General features: G+C 42.4%; 1 protein-coding gene across 2 annotated transcripts in view; it reads left to right on the forward strand.

Annotated features, from left to right (window-relative positions):
• The window catches only part of prex1 (phosphatidylinositol-3,4,5-trisphosphate-dependent Rac exchange factor 1), a 209,860-nt gene that overhangs the window by 153,591 nt on the left and 39,302 nt on the right, over positions 1–16,967 (forward strand). For both annotated transcript variants that reach the window (XM_063041400.1, XM_063041401.1), the window contains exons 21-23: positions 2,180–2,366; positions 6,197–6,363; positions 16,669–16,830. In XM_063041400.1, the coding sequence (XP_062897470.1) occupies positions 2,180–2,366; positions 6,197–6,363; positions 16,669–16,830 (516 nt within the window). The remainder of the gene's footprint in view (positions 1–2,179; positions 2,367–6,196; positions 6,364–16,668; positions 16,831–16,967) is intronic.

Here is a 16,967-nt window from a genome sequence, read left to right on the forward strand (position 1 = left end):
CCTTTGCACAAAGCAGCTGTTAATATTATTAAAATATTTTAATTTCACTTCATTCTCCTGTGATTCTGGTTCAGTGAAGAAAACTGCCAAACTATTCAATGAGCAATGCACTATAAAATTCTGAAGGAAGTCAGGCAGCATCTAAGGAGGGGAATAAACAGTTAATATTTTGAGCCAAAACCCTTCATCAGGACAGGATAGTAAGGGGCCAGAAGCAGAATAAGAGGTGGGGGAGGGAAGGTGTACAAACTGGCAGGTGATGGGCAAGACCAGGTCAGAGGGTGCATGGGTAGGAGGGGATGACTGATGAAGTAAGAAGCTGGAAGGTAATAGGTGGAAGAGCTCAAGGGCTGAAGCAGGAGGAATCTAACAGATGAACCATGGAAAAAAGGAAAGGAGGTGGGGAACCAGAGGGAGGTGCTGGGCAGGTGAGGAGAAGAGAAGAGAGGAGAACGTTAGATGAATTGATGTTCATGCCATCAGGTTGCAGGCAACCCATCAAATTTGTCCTCGTCGTGGCAGAAGAGGAGGCCAAGGGCAGATTTATCAGAGTGCATACAGGAAGTTGAATTGAAGTAGTTAGCCACCAGGAGATCCTGCCTTTTGCAAAGGATACAGCGAAGGAGCTTGATAAAGTTGTCACCCAATCTGCATCACATCTGACCGATGTAGAGCAGGCTGCACCAAATACAGTAGATGACCCTGACACTCACAGGTGAGATGTCACCTCACCTGGAAAGATTGTATGGGGCTCTGAATGGTGGTGAGGGAGGAGTTATAGAGGCAGTGTAACATTCGTCACTATCATGGGGATAAGTGCCAAGTGGGAGATCGGTGAAGAGGAATGAGTGGACAAAAGAGTCATGTAGAGAGCAATCCCTGTGGAAAGTGCAGTGAGGGGGTGGTGGGGGGATGTGTTTTGTGGTAGGATCTCTTTGGAGATGGCAGAAGTTACTGTGCATGATGTACTGGATACAGAGGCATGTCGGGTGGTAAGTCAGGACAAGAGCAACACTTATAGCAGGAGGATAGGGTGAGAGCAGATGTGTGAGATGTCGAGGAGATATGGCTGAGGATGACAATAATGGGTGGTGGAAAAGAAACCCCATCCTTCAAAGAAGGAGGGCGCCTCAGATATTTTAGAATGGAAAGCCTCATCCTGAGAACAGACCAACCCACACAAAATGCCGTAGGAACTCAGCAAGCCAGGCAGCATCTGTGGAAAAAAAAGTACAGTCAACATTTCAGGCTGAAACCCTTCGAAAGGTCAACTGTACTTGGCTTGCTTGAGTTCCTCCAGCATTTAGTGTGCATTGCATCTGCAGATTTTTTCTTGTTCCTGAGAACAGATGTTGTGTAAATGGAAGAACTGAGAGAAGGGAATAGCGTTTTTACAAATGGCTGGTGGGAAAAGGTGTAGACAGAACAACTGGGAGTCAGTAGGTTTGTAAATTTATCAGCAGATAGTCTGTCTCCATACATAGATACAAAGAGATTGAGAAAGGTGTTAGAGATGGACCAAGTGAATTTGAGGGCACAGTGGAAGTTGGAGGCATGGTTGATGAAACTGATGAGCCCAGTATGGGTGCAGGAAGCAACACCAACTTAGTTGTCAATGTATGGATGAAAAGTTGGGGAGCATTTCCAGTGTAGGCTAGGAACATGGAAATGGCAGGCATTGCTAGGGCCCATGTGAAAACCCATAGCTACATCTTTAGTTTGGAAAAACTGTGAGGATAAGGACCAGTTCTGCGAGATGGTAGGGGGGAACTGGTTGGGTTTGTGTCCGAAAAGAAGCCGAGCCTTAAGCCCTTCATGATGGGCAATGGAAGTGCATAGGACTGGATGACCATGGTGAAAATAAGGCGATTTGGGCCAGGGAAATTAGTGATGAAGTGCATGTGAAGTGTCAGAGTCTGGACCAAGGGGATAAAACGGTGTCAAGATATCTGGAGATGTGTTTAGTGGGGCAGGAGCAGGCAGAAACAATGGGCCTAACAAGAACACTTACAAGAACTTCATTGATTGTGTGCAAAATATGAATACAAGCAAATACAGATTTCATTAACCCATGAAAATGAAAACTTTTTTTGTTTTAAATTAGTTTGCCTGTTTTTAAGAAGAGATTTGCTCAGACAAAAGTGGGTCAACAATCCTAATGCATTTTTGCTTTTTCAAGGGAAAAGGATCAGGAACCTGGATTTATCGAACGGTTGAAGATGTGGATGAAGAGGCAGCACAGACAAAGGCCAAAACTGATTGCCTATTCAGCATTTCTGATTTATCACTGCATGATAAGCTGTTAGATGTCTCAACTAATCAATCAAAAGTATTTGATCACGGTGGCATGAGTGGACAGGAGGCAGGTATGCAATGGTTAATTGCAAGTGAATTTGACTAAGGTTTATGTTCTCAATCACCCAGTCCTTTGGGTTTAAAGTTCTTGATTTGTCAACTTAACATGAATTAAGTAATTTCTTGCCTATTTCCTTTCAGTTCAAGTAATATTTGTACAATCAAGAATTGGGGTGGTGGGAGAGGGGAGGTCAGCTAATGCATTTAAATTTTGTTTTAATTACACGAATAGTATGGTGTTAACCTGTAAGTCACACCATGTAAAGGTCTGTATTTCAAGCTGGTAGAAATTCACCAGCGCAGAGTTCAGTTACCCAGGTATTACAATTTTGTGGCCTGTACTAATACTTTCAGTGTGAAAACATCAAGCAACTTTAAAGTGGCTTTTGAGTTTTTTTGGCCTTTAAAACCTGCAAAGCAAGATGGAAAACAGTTTCATTTTCATCCGCACCATTGCAAGAACTAAGTTTGTGTTGTGGTTTCACGTTTAGTGTGGCTCTTGCTCTGGCTGCCAGTGGCCACAAATTGGTGAAACTCAGAGGGATGAAAACATGTTCTTACCGTATTGGATTGCAAGGGTGGGTTATAGATAGGTTGTGGTCATTGCCTTGAATTTTAAAAATGCTGAATTTGTGTGTGTTTGATCCACATAGTGTGAAGTTTTCTTTGTTTCTTTGAATAGGTGTGCTTTTGGGAGGCCATTCATTTATCTGACTGGCAGATTTTATTGTAACTTTCAGAAATCCAAGTTGGTTTTGTTGTTAAGGATCCAGTTTTTCCTCAGAATTTTTCTTTCAAAATCAGCATACCTTTAAAATTAGTTCCTACAGTGCAGACTAGAATGAGGGAGGAAAAGTATTAACATCCTAAAACTGAGGATTTTGATGTTGTTTGCTTTAGTATGGGACATACTGTATTTCCATAGTAATTTATAATTGTTTACAGTTAAGCATATTCCAGTTCATTCAGAATAAGCCTTTTTTTGTATCTGTTAAAATTATTTTTTTTTTGCAATAGCTTAAATCTATGTGGGGGAAGTGGTGGAGGGAGAGAGGAGGGTATAGAACAATGCGTCACAGAAAAAGGTCATTTGCCCACCAGGTTCGTCTATCAACCATGTACTTACATTAATCCAATAATATTCCCATTTCTAATTCCCATCAACCTTCCCTGGATTCGAACATTCAGCTATATACTAGGAACAATTTACAGTGGCTCATTAACCCACCAGCTCTCAAATCTTTGTGACATGTGAGGAAACTGGAGCATCCCAAGGAAATCTTTACGGTCAAAGGTAGAACATGCAAGCTTCACAAAAACAGCATTGAAAGTTGGGATTGAAGCCGAGTTCCTTGAGCTGCACGATTATGCAACTCTAAATTCCATTCCATCCCTAATATTTACAAGTCTTGAAATTCTAGAAGATGTTGTTTTCAAGCTTTCATTGACTTTGCTGTGAACATGTTATGTAGTTTGTCCTCCAATGTATTTAATGTTTGATAATGCTATTCAGTATCTCAGAATTTGAGAATATTATTAACAGTAAGCCGTGGAATAGATCAAAGTAAGGGTTTCTAAGTACAGGGAAGTGAACTTTTATTGCCCGTTTTCATTGTTCGCATTAACTGTGTTTCAGTCAGCAATGCACAATCTCTGGACATTTTCAACTGTAAAATTCTGAAACGGTCATCTCAGAAATGTGCTGGTGATCAGCGAAATAGATTTCATAGGAAAAGGGATGGACAGCTTGGTGTCATGGACATGTTCACTGGTTCAATTAGGCAATGGCTGATCCACATCACCACCATTTATGATTGTTCAGCGTTTGCAGTGAGCCCAAGTTTGGTGTTGACTTCTGAATGAACTCTGTCCTTAACTGGGGTGCTCTGAACAGCTGTACCATGCTGGAGAAGAGTCAGTCGGTTTGTTTAAGACAAGGCTCTGCACAGTGGCGAGGTTTTTCTTGCTGTGTTGCAATCTTGAGGGTGGGTCAGAAGAAACCCGCATTTTCAAAGAAAAACCTTGCCATTTTTAAGTAGAAACTGAATGAGTTAATTGAATTACCACCCCTTGCCCCACCCCAGACCTTCCTACACTAGGAACAGAATTGAAATGGTTAGAATTGATAGGTTTTAGACATTCAAAGCAGTTAAAAGTAAATGTAAAACACCTAAAAGCACACTGAACTATTTAATTATTTTGAATTTATTTGTCTGTTTAACTAAGGCTTACCATTGTAGCACTCTCATGGCTATTCTTTACTAATCAAATGAATGGCAGAGCACATGCTCTACCAGGTCCAACCTGATGCTGGATATTCATATAGAACACAGTGTTAAATTACGGTCAAAGAACTGTGGCTCAAACTGTGGGACTTAAACGCTTGCATGCACAAAAATATAAAATAGTGCAGAGCTGCTTGAGAAATGTAATGGATTTGCAAATGCTTCTGAGCAAAACCAGAGCAATGCCTTGTTCTGTGTTAAAACCCAGAACACCACAACACAGTACAGACCCTTTGGCTCAGTTTATGCTGACCTTTTAACCTATTAAGAGCAATTTAGCCCATAGACCTCCATTTTTCTATCATTCATGTGCCTGTTTAAGAGTTTCTTAAATGCCTTTTAATGTATCTGCCTCTGCCACCACCTCTGGCAGGGTATTCCATGCGCCCTCACTCTCTGTCAAGAACTTGCTTCTGACATTGCCCTCCCCCCCGCCCCCAATACTTTCCACCAGTTACCTTAAAATTATACTCTGATATTAACATTTTCCATCCTGGGGGCAACAACTCTTTGGGTATGCACTTAGTCCATGCCTCTTATCATCTTGTACAGCTCTGTCAAGTCTCCTTTCTTCCTCCCTCACTCCAAAGAGAAAAGTCCTTGCTAACTCAACCAATCCTCATAAAAATGCTCTCTAATCCAAGCAGCATCCTGGTAAATCTCATCTGCATCCTCCCTAAAACTTTTAGATCACCCCTGTAATGAGATGACCTGAGCTGAACACAATATTCTAAGCGTTCTTGATCTTGTGTGCTCCTAGTCCTTGATAACATTACCTGGCAAAAAAAAACCTTAATAGTCTTACTTTTAGATTGGCCCAGTATGCAAAGGGAGTTTGAATTTTATCCTGTCTGAGTATGAAGCCACCGGTTTGCTATTCTACTTCTAAATACGTTGTTTCTAATTTGCCCTCTTGATTTCCATACTTCCAAATGACATTGTCCTTACTGAATCTTATCTCCATTTTGAACACCATTGCCATGACACACTTCTTAGCCATGGCACTCTTCCAACTAGGCACCAGTATTGTGCTAACTACCGGTACCCCTCAATAATTTTAGTGTGTATTCATCATTCTATCTTCTGTTTCCTCACCCTTCCACTACCCCCACCCCATCCTTTAGAGCCCAAGTTACTAGAAAAGTGGTTAATGGTCTTATCACATCACAAATTGTCTCAAGTATGTTTCAAAAACAACTCTCTGTATGTGCATGTGTTTGAGAAATTTTTCAGATAAAATTCTTGGATTAATTGTTTCCAGGTTGGCTGGCTTGTTTTCAAATCCTTTTAAATGCATTACGGTATGATACAGTCTTGGCATGTGTAAGAAATCTCCTATAAACAATCTACAAACTAAATACAGAACAGAAGTTGGCCTGACTAATTCCATAATTTATCTGTCCTTCTGGTTGACACAGTAAATACTGACCTCTGTCAGAGAAGTGACAAAAAATAAAAAAAGACAGTTTATTATGCATAATTAAATCTAGCAAGTGAATAACTGAGGCTAATTTGAATTGCACCTTTGAGGAGTAATCATTTTTCAAACCTTGCAGACTTGAATTTGAGTGCTGATGGAGCTACTTCTCAAGTCAGCATGACTGTGGATAATGTGCACTTGGAGCACGGCGTTATCTATGAATACGTCAGCACTACGGGGATCAAATGTCACGTCAAGGAAAAAATGCTGGAGCCCAAGGGATGCTTCAGTTTAACTGCAAAGGTACAGATTATTCAATTAACCCTTTTCTATTTCTTGTGTATATTGTAAAATACTGAATTATTTTCCAATTATTAACCAAGGCAGATTATAAATAATGTCACCGCTATCTTTGTGAGATGTGCTGACAAACTCGTCTCCAATAGGTAGTGCCAGACATTATATTCGCTAGCGGCAGTGAATTCTATTCCACATCCAGAATTCATGAGGAGTCATTGACAGTACTGAAGCAGGTCACTGAGTGCACGCCAACTGTCAATCATCCACTTCCACCAATCTCAATTTCTTCTTCCCACATTCTTATCATTTTGCCCCAGATCCTACCACTGGCTTGCATATTAGGAGCAATTTTATTTGGCCAGTTAACCTCCTAACCTCTGTCATTGGGATGTGGGAGGAAACTGGAGCATTCAGGAGAAAGTCACACAGTCATAAGGAGAACATATAATCTATATAAATACTACTGGAGGTCAGGTTTAAACCTTGACTACTGATGCTTTGAGAAGGCATCTTTACTAACAATGCCTCTGTCTTTGATTTTAAAGGCTGTGCACAACACTATGTCACCAAATTATAGCTTATTTTGTACAATGTGCGATGGGTTTGCTTCATTTCTGTGGTGCTGAGGAATGAATTGTATTTGGAAAAAGCGTCGATGTCATTATTGATTGCAGTGTAATACTCAGAAAGATCAGTACAAGTCAAGCTGCGTTGGCTAGTGATAGATGATGTTTCCAAAGAAATGCTACTGTTTCTTAAATAGATAAACCATTTACCATTGAGGAAGGTCAACGTCTGCCATTTTACAGGACAGAGCACACCCAGCAGTGACCTCAGTGGAGGAAGAGGCAAGTGATGGAGAAACAACTGGGAGTTTGGTGGAGGGAGGGTATGAGACACAATAGGTTCAGGTTACTGTAAGCCAAACCAGTTTTTAAACATTCTGTTGTAAATCCGTATCAGTGGTTCAGATATGTTGGTGCCAAAATAAATTGAGGAGAACGTGCCTGTTGACGAGCACATTGAGCCCTTGTTTATTGTAGGACGGATCTTGGCTGCAGCTTCAGAATTAATCAGTGAGTCATGGAATTAACAGTAGTTATGGGTTATGATAGCAGAATGTTGTACTTAACAGAGTCTGACGGTAATGATGTGGATTAATGAGGAGAATTTGACTGAATTCATTATGACTGTTACGACCATTAACCTGGAATTAGAATGTAAATGAAAGTTTCTTTAACCTCTTCTCTCTCTGAGGCTACGTCCACACTACGCCGGATAATTTTGAAAACAAAGCTTTTTCTCTTCGTTTTGACCTTCCGTTCACACTGAAACAGCATTTTCAGCCCCCGAAAACGGAGATTTTCAGAAACGGTCTCCAGGGTGAATAAATCTGAAAATGCCCAATACCTGTTGCAGTATGTACGGGGTAACCGGAGCTTTTTAAAACCGCTGTCATGACGTGCCGGAACAGATGGCGACAGCGCGGCATTTCATTGTTTTCTTCTTATTATTCTTCTTCTTATTGCTACTTTATTGTCGCCAAACAATTGATACTTGAGCGTACAATCATCACAGCGATATTTGATTCTGCGCTTCGCAGAACTTAACAATTTCAGAACAGATGGCAATGAGACTGAAGCCAGAAGAGTTAGAAATGTGCTCACCAAATACTTTGACCCATAGCTTACTGAATAAATAAGTATACTCACTTTGCCCTGTTTTCTGTCCTTGCTTGTATGAAGGTGCTTTATCTATTTATGCAAGTACTTCTCTGACAATAGATGAGTAACAGCCTAATGTAACATTGTATGGAAATACAAGATAACACTGATGCAGACATGTTTTATACATTTAACAAGGTGCTTTATTAATGCAACAGAGTTAGTCAGTTTTTCAATGTTTGTTGTCAGCCGGGTCATACTATCCATGAACTCGCTGTCGATTGCCTCCATATGCTCCAGTATTTGTTTTTTTTTAGTTTTAAGTCCTCCTGCGTGACAGCCAAGAGCAATTCCTTTTAAGTTTTTCTACTCTGTAACTGGACAAACGCGCACGAAGTACATCGTTTCCTCTTCGCTTATTTTCTGTGTGTCCTGCGCATGCCCAGTAGGAGGAGATTCATGCAAATATCTGTCTAATGTGGACAGAGATATTTTGAAAAACGCTTAGTGTGGACGCCTGTCATTTTTGCTCGAAACCGGCGTTTTCAAAATTATTCGGTGTAGTGTAGACGTAGTCTGAAATCCCTTTGAATCTTTTCTTCTTCATCTGCTTGTAGCTGTTTCCCTCATTTCTTGATTTTTGTTTCTTGCATTGTAGCTGTTGGTGCCAAATAATGAGTAGAAATACTGAACAGCATGAGGCTCAACCTTCAACACAATTAACATGACCTGTCTGGCTAGCTTGCCACTTCATCAAGTTTTACTCTGATAATGGATAGGGAAATAGATGTACCGGATAGATTCATCAGATCTTTGTATTTTATGTAACAGCCTATATCTCATTAAGGCTCCCCTCTCATTACTTTTGAGACTACAGTGAAAACTATGGTAATCTGCCTCAATAAGTATCGTCCAATAGCACTTACATCCACTGTGATGAAGTGTTCTGAGTGGTTGCTCATGAAGTATATCGGTTCCCACCAAGGATCCACTCTTAGATCCACTCCAATTTGCCTAACGTCACAACAAGTCAACAGCAGATGCCATTTCATTGGCTCATCACTCAGCTCTGGAACATCTGGACAATGAAAATGCATAAATCAGGATGCTCTTCATTGATTAAAGCTCAACATTCAACACTATGATCCCTTCAAAACTAATCAATAAGTCCCATGACCTTGGCCTTTATCTCCTTGTGCAATTAGATCATTGATTTCTTCACTTGCAGACCCTAGTCAGTATGGATTAGTAACATCATCTCCACAGCTTGTCTTCTTTTTTACATTGGTTGTTTATCAGTCTTTATGTGTAGTTTTTCCATTGATTCTGTGTATTTCTTTGTCCTACTATGAATGCTTGCAAGAACATGAATCTCAGGATTGTATATGGTAACATATAAGCTCTTTTATAATAAATTTACTTTGAACTTATTCCATCAAGGACCATAGATGTCTTAATTGTGAATGCAAGTATGATTTTTCATAGTGTATGAAATGGAGCCTCAGTTGTGTACGAACTTAAAATTTGCAGAAACATATACAGCACAAGAGGTGGCCATTTGACCTATTTGTCAACATCAATGGGGTGGGAGGAAACTGGTGGGGGAAGAATTAAACTGTGTAATCTCATTTTCCAGGGTTCAGTCTGTTGTACTGCAGGTCATGTCTTTTCAAATAGACATGAAATGGCTGTTTAAATGTATTAAGGTACAGGTTTATTATGTAGAGTTCATGGAGGCATAGTTGTTTCCCATGATGTGCTAGGCATTGTCCACAAAACTCTTGTGGTTACAGACAGCGTAGTTGCCATACCAAGCTGTTATGCATCCAGACAACGTACTTTCCATAGTGAATCTATAAAGTTGGTAAGGGTCAATGGGGACATTCATTTAGTAGAGACACAGGTGAGCCTTCTTGGCTATGACATCAATGTGGTTGGACCAGGACAGGCTACTGGAACTTGAATCTGTCAAATCTCTCAACCTTAACCCACTTGTTGTAGACAGGAGCATGTGCACCACCCCCTTTCTGATGTCACTAAGCTCACCATCTCCTTCCTGTACTCAACATCACTGATGTGGAGCCTGTGTTGGTGAGTGTATAGTGTATGGGTGAGATGTCTGAAAATTGGCATGACAGGGAGATGGTTAACAATTAGGAATTTGTGGGCCTGTTATGTTGTTGGGCAGATTGACACTTGATACTAGGTAAGGGAAGAACAATATGTGACTCTGGTCTACCGGATAACATGCCTGAGAGCAAGCTAAAAGTGCTGATTTGTGTAAAAGTAATTGATCACCTTGTCTCTAAAGAATGTTTTTTTACATTGTGTGGTTATAAGTTTAGTAGGATGCATTGTCCCTTACTAGGGCCCGGGGAGTAACGGTGCATGTAACGATCGACAAAAACATCCTGCGTTCTGTATCTGTCTTGATTGCTGTAACCACCGAGTGTATCTTAGGAATGAATGTGTTATAGGGAATGCAATTGAAGACGTCTTTAGGGACCTTTAGTTTTGGGATCTAGAGCATGCGGGTGGTAGTTTGAAGGGCTAAGTGGGAGCCCCTGTTTATCCCTCCACTGACGCAGATAGTGTCGATTCTTCAATACCAGATCCTGGGAGGTCACAAGGAAATAACTGATACTATTGCCTCCTTGGAGCAAGCTGGATTATTTGACCTGCCACGTCCCCGTACAATAGCCCGGTCTGGCCGGTAAAGAAACCAGACAGGTCCTGGCGAATGACTGTTGATTATCGACAATTGAATCGATACTGTCCTCCGTTGAGTTCTGCTGTGCCCAACATAGTGACGCTGGTAGATAATATTTCAGATGATGCAGATGGTCAATGGTATGCTGTTATTGATCTGGCCAACGCCTTCTTTTCGATTCCCTTGGAGGAGGAATCACAGGAGCAGTTCATTTTCACCTGGAACGGTCGGCAATATACCTTCACTCGTTTGTGACAGGGATATGTTCATAGTCCTACTTTATGCCACGGGATAGTGGCACGTGATTTGCAGACCTGTGCACTGCCCCCTAACGTTAGAATACATCACTACATCAGTGATATTACAGGGACCGGACGACGGGAGTGTCGCAGAGGCTTTCGGGTCCCTGTTACCGTGTGTGCGAGAGAAGGGATGGGCCGTGAATGAAGATAAGGTTCAAGGTCCCAGCCAATCTGTGACGTTTCTGGGAATCCACTGACATGCTGGGGAGAGGATTATACTGGAAAAGGTACGAAATAAAATACAAGCCACAGCTACCTCCACTAAAAAGCAAGAAGCTCAGCACTTTGTGGGGTTATTGGGATATTGGAGAAGACTTATTTCCCATTTGACTCTCCTACTGAAACCATTGTACGCTGTCACTCGTAAAGAGCGAAATCACATGGGGAGATGAGCAAAAGGAGGCATTTGAGGAGTCCAAATTGCAGTTGAATGGGCTCTTCCCCTTTCACCTCGGGTCCCGGGGACCCCGTATGAATTACAGGTGTCTGTTCAAGATAACGTGGCTGCATGGAGTCTGTGGCAACTGCAGAATGGAAGGAGAGTGCCCCCAGGGTTCTGGTCAAGTACTATACCCCGGAGGCTGTGGAACGATATACTCCGTTCGAACGACAGCTCCTGGCTTGTTACTGGGGCCTGGTAGAAAAGGAGTCCATCACGGGATTGGACCCCACGATGTTGCGACCCGATCTGCCTATTATGTCCTGGGTGCTCGCCCCAGATATGAAGGTGAGACAGGGGCGTGCACAGCAGTCATCCATAGTGAAGTGGAAATGGTATAAACAGGACCGGGCCGCTAAAGGATCTGAAGGAGTCAGTCGTCTTCATGAACAAGTAACCAGATTACCTATGACAGCTGGAACCGAGGAAGAGAAGGCAGTTCCCCCTCTCGAACCCTCCCCCATTCGATGGGGCCGGCTGTACGAGGAATAGACATTGGATGAAAAAGCTGGTGCCTGGTTTACGGATGGCTGGAGCCGTTGTGTGTCAGGGCACCAACGGTGGAAGGCCACTGCCCTGCGACTCTCGGACGATACACAGTTAATACAAGGAGAGGGCGGATCCAGTCAGCTGGCGTAACTTGTAGCGGTTACTATGCCCTTTTCACTCCCCACCAAGGAAATTGGAAAATATACCGACTCGTGGGTGGTGGCTAATGGAATGGCTATCTGGATGGTGAGTTGGCAGATGCACCAGTGGACAGTTCATAATAAACCTACCGGGGCAAGGAATATTGGCAACAGATATGGCAGGAGGTGCAAGGGCGTGACATTTATGTGTATCATGTGAATGCTCACCAAAGGGACATTAGCCCTACGACGCTCTACAATAATCAAGTAGATGGATTGTCTGCAGTATCTGCTATTACAGTACCTCTAGTTAGATGGGCCCATGAACAATCTGGCTGTCTCGGGGAGAAGGGGACGCGAGAGTGGGGACGAAACCATGGGATATCTTTGATGGCGGATGACTGTCGGACTGTTGTGTCAGAGTGTCCTATTTGTCAGCAAGTCAAGCCTCACTCTGTCCCGCATGGACCTTTTGCCCATATTAAGAGAGGCTCCGTACCAGCTAAAGTATGGCAGATTGATTACATTGGACCCCTGCCCCCAAATAAGAATGATAAGTATGTGTTTGACAATGGTGGACACTTATTCTGGATTCCTGTTGGCCAGACCCTTTCCTACTGCCAGTTAATAGTCCACTATTCGGGGGCTGGAATACCTGATGTCGCATTATGGCACACCCGAGGAAATACAGTCAGGTAATGGATCCCATTTTACAGGGCAACAGATCCAGGATTGGGTGAAAGAGCAAGGTATTTATTGGGTCCACCATATACCTTATTACCCCCAAGCAGCTGGCTTGATTGAACGATTAAATGGACTTTTGAAGCAGCAGATTCGAATGATGACCCCCCACCCACACTATGAAGGGATGGCATTCAGTGCTGCAACAAGTGGTGAATGCTCTGAACAATCGACCGCAAACAGAGGATTCCCCTATTTCCCGTTTGATTCAGATTTATCCTGTGGCTTTGAGGGTATTTTAGAGGGGGCTCCTACAAGTGAGATAAGTGAGGTACCTAGTAAAGTATGGGTGACAGGGCCAAGAGGGGAACGACAGAAGGGGAAATAGTAGCCCCTGCACAGGGCAACACTCGGTGTGTTGCTACAGAAGGACAGGAGGAATTGTAATGTTTGAATTCCGAATGCCTGACAGCTCAGAACTAGAACTAATGTTTCCTTGAGTATTACAGACCGATGGCTAGAGTGTTGCTGTGGTACATTGCTCTATTAGGGGCACTTCAGGGGAAGACCCTCGAGTCCAAGCTTGGAACCCCGCCCCAGCCAATCATAAAAGAAAGTGGAACCTTACGCGACCAATATAGGTGATCTCCCAATTCAATGAGTGAGACAGATGCTCTGTCTAAGGCACGAAGAAAACGCCCTCGGTCCATGGGTCACCGTCCGGAGTCGCGGATTTCCTCTTCGTTGATGGATATGGACTGAGGAGGTCTGGACCGTGTGACCACGTCAAAGGATTGAGGACTTTGATGATAGTATCGAGCATCGAAATATGTTTTTGAGAATGAGTTATGAATTTGCTATACGATTGAATGCATCAAAGTGTTGGGTGTGTTCAATGGGACCGTTGCATCCAAGTACCCTTCATGGCTAAGGAAGAATGGGCTTGGCATGCATTTAATAACCACTCTAGGATGACTATAGTCCCCACCACTACCTCGGATACAGTTGTAGGGGGACATGTCGTTGACCCAAGTATAATACAAATTCCGATAAAACGGATACGCCGAGCCACTGTGTTCGAAGGGTGGTTTTTGCCTCTATGTGATATGACTAAGATGCCCCCTACATTCAAGGTATCCCCTCATATATGAGGTTTTGAGTATTTCTGTAAATATAGAGGTGAAATACAGTTGGGGATTAGTTCTTGTACTGGGATCACTACTGTAACTCCCGATCGGATACCATTGGACTTACGAGCACTAAGTGGCACATATTGGAATTGTGGGGACAATGCTTACCCTTGGCTACCCCTTGCTTGGAAAGGTTGTTGTTACCTTACTTATCAGCATTTGTATTCTCTCACAGGCCATCCATAGACCCTGGTGACCCTTGTAGGCACATAACTGAATCTGAGCGTTTCTGGCTTATGTTGTTTCCTTTTTATGGTACCACCCGTATTTTCCGAGAGGTCTGATGCAATGGAAAAATTAGCTAATGAAACCGCCCTAGCTTTAACCCAGTCTAGTAACATGTTTCAGATGGTTAATGCTGAGTTAGTTGCTATCCGTACAGTGGTCCTGCAAAATTGGATGGCGTTAGACTTTTTTGCTAGCAAAGCAGGGAGGAACTTGTTCCATAATCGGTCAAGAATGTTGTAGTTACATTCCGGACGAGAGTGAGAACATTACCGATTTGGCAGACCATATTCAAATAGAGTCGGAAAAGTTGACCGCTTTGGGCCAACAACCCCACAGACGACCTCCTTCTGTGGAGTGGGGACCCTTTTCCTGGTTATCTAACGCCTTTGGGGGTATTGGACATAAGATACTGCAATCGGTAATATGGATTGTAGTAATATTAGTCATTATAGTAGTTATTGTGCATGTGCCTAAGTCAATGTGTGCTGCTGTAATTGCTGTAATTCAGGCTTCCGTGATCCACGATACCAGAGTCAGGGGGTGGAGTGTATAGGTAAGTGTATAGTGTACAGGTGAGATGTGTGGGTCTGAAAATTGGCATGACAGGGAGACGGTTAACTATTAGGAATTTGTGGGCCTGTTATGTTGTTGGGCAGATTGACCCTTGATATGAGGTAAGGGGAGAACAATATGTGACTATGGTCTACCGGATAACATGCCTGAGAGCAAGCTAAAAGTCCTGATTTGTGTAAAAGTAATTAATCACCTTGTCTCTAAAGAATGTTTTTTAACATTGTGTGGTTATAAGTTTAGTAGGATGCATTGTCCCTGAGGGGACAAAGGCCAGTTGTTACAGGTCACCCGACCTTGGTATTTGCAGGTATAGAGGATGTATGTTGACTTAACACGTGGCCAGGACTTGGATTGGCCCAAGTTAGGGTCGTGTAAGCGTCAGATTGGATGTCTAGTCCCTTCCAGTTGGACTGAGAGGTGGCGATAGTGCTATAAAGATGGGCAAGTTCTTTCTTGGGCAGACCACTCGCCTGGGTCCCTCCTTTGGGCCGAGCAGCTGAACCAGTGCCAAGGACCTCTACCCTAGCCAGTCCATGGTCGATCGCCTACTTCAGGGACCTTGCAGATGTTGCTATGTGAACTCGGCGGTGTAGACTACTAGAGGTTGCTTAAGTTAGCCCTACCTATTAGTGGTGTGGGTAGTGTATGATATAAAGCATCTCTCGCAACTCTCGATTTTCTTCTCTGTATTAACAATAAAGTGAGTCTCGGAGGAACTACCGAGACTGGGTCCATTTGTTCAAGCGAAGCCAAATAGTTGCAGCATCCACCTGTCACGGTTATTCTTATTGGGTATCAGTTTTGTGGAACAGAGCCCTTCACAGTGCTATCAGCTACCAACATAGATGGAGTTAGAGGAGAATGTGGCCACACAATCATGGACGTACAGGAGTAGAGTTGAAGGCTGCAGACACAACCTTGTGGAGAACCAGAGTGCCTGTATCTGCAATCTTTTTAAGCCAGAGAGTTCAATACCCCAATCATATTCTGAGTAAAATATAATGGTCTTTTGTCATTTTCTTCTCCTAATCCTTCCAACAATTACTTTAAATTGATAGCACCACATCAAAAACTGGGTGGTAAGGGAAATAACTTTTTCATGGTTCCTTAAAATTTTCTACAGCATAGTTAAGTCTTCCTCTATCCCCTCGGTTCTAAAGAAAACCAACCCAGGTTATGCAGTTCCTTCACCCCCACAGTTAAAATATTCACATCATGGCAATGTTCTCATGAGCCTCTTCTGTATCAATTGCACTTTTCCTTGCTATGGTGACTATAACAACCACATTTTGCGCGTGGTCTGCAGAAGTCGTCTTGTACCACGCTTGTATTTTGTATTGTAATTATAAAATCATAGTTTTATACTGAAGTGGGCCCTTTTTTCACCATGTTTATGCTGACCTTTTTGCCCTACATTAATTCCATCTACCTGAATTAGGTCTGTATTCTTTTGTCTATTTAGGTAACTAGTTGGTAAAGGAAAACAATCTGAATGTAATTGTCTCCATTATCTATCTTGCTAACCTGTTCTCTTTGTATTTATGCATCCATGGGCATGCATGTCAGTGTTCCTATATTGTTCCACACCACTCAATGCCCTGCTAGCTCTTGTATGTTCCCTTTGCTTGTTATGCCTCCCCAAAGACAATAGCTCACCTTTCTCAATCTCTTAATTTGTAAATGCCACTCGTCTGCCCTGCTGACCAGATCATATTTTCTTGCACCAAGCAGCAGCTGTAATGCAGAAAAAATCTTTTGATTTGAACACTTGGTTATTTGCTTTGTACAGTATAAGCTTGAAAATGATCGTTTCTCTTGAACAAGCTGTAGATAAATAATGCTGATATTTTAACCTAGTTTCTTATGTTACACAACATTGCCTTTTTCATCAGATTTTAGAAGCTCTAGCAGCAGATGATCATCAGTTCGTAAGAAACTGCAGAGGACTGATAACTTCCAGAAATTCCATGATCTTTAAACCTCAGTTTGAATTCCGGCATCTTTGTGAAAGCAAGCTCGACACCATTGGGATGCGAATTGCCAAATACTCAAAGGTACAAATCTGTTGTATAGTTATGGAGTTCAATTGATTTAATCAGACTTGTGCAAGAATTCTCTTTTTGATTAATTTATAGTATCAATTTCTGTAGGTTTGTGCAAACTAAAAAATTTTGCACTCTATTAAAAAAAA

The sequence above is a fragment of the Mobula hypostoma genome, chromosome 2 (assembly GCF_963921235.1).
Source record: "Mobula hypostoma chromosome 2, sMobHyp1.1, whole genome shotgun sequence".
NCBI lineage: Eukaryota > Metazoa > Chordata > Chondrichthyes > Myliobatiformes > Myliobatidae > Mobula > Mobula hypostoma.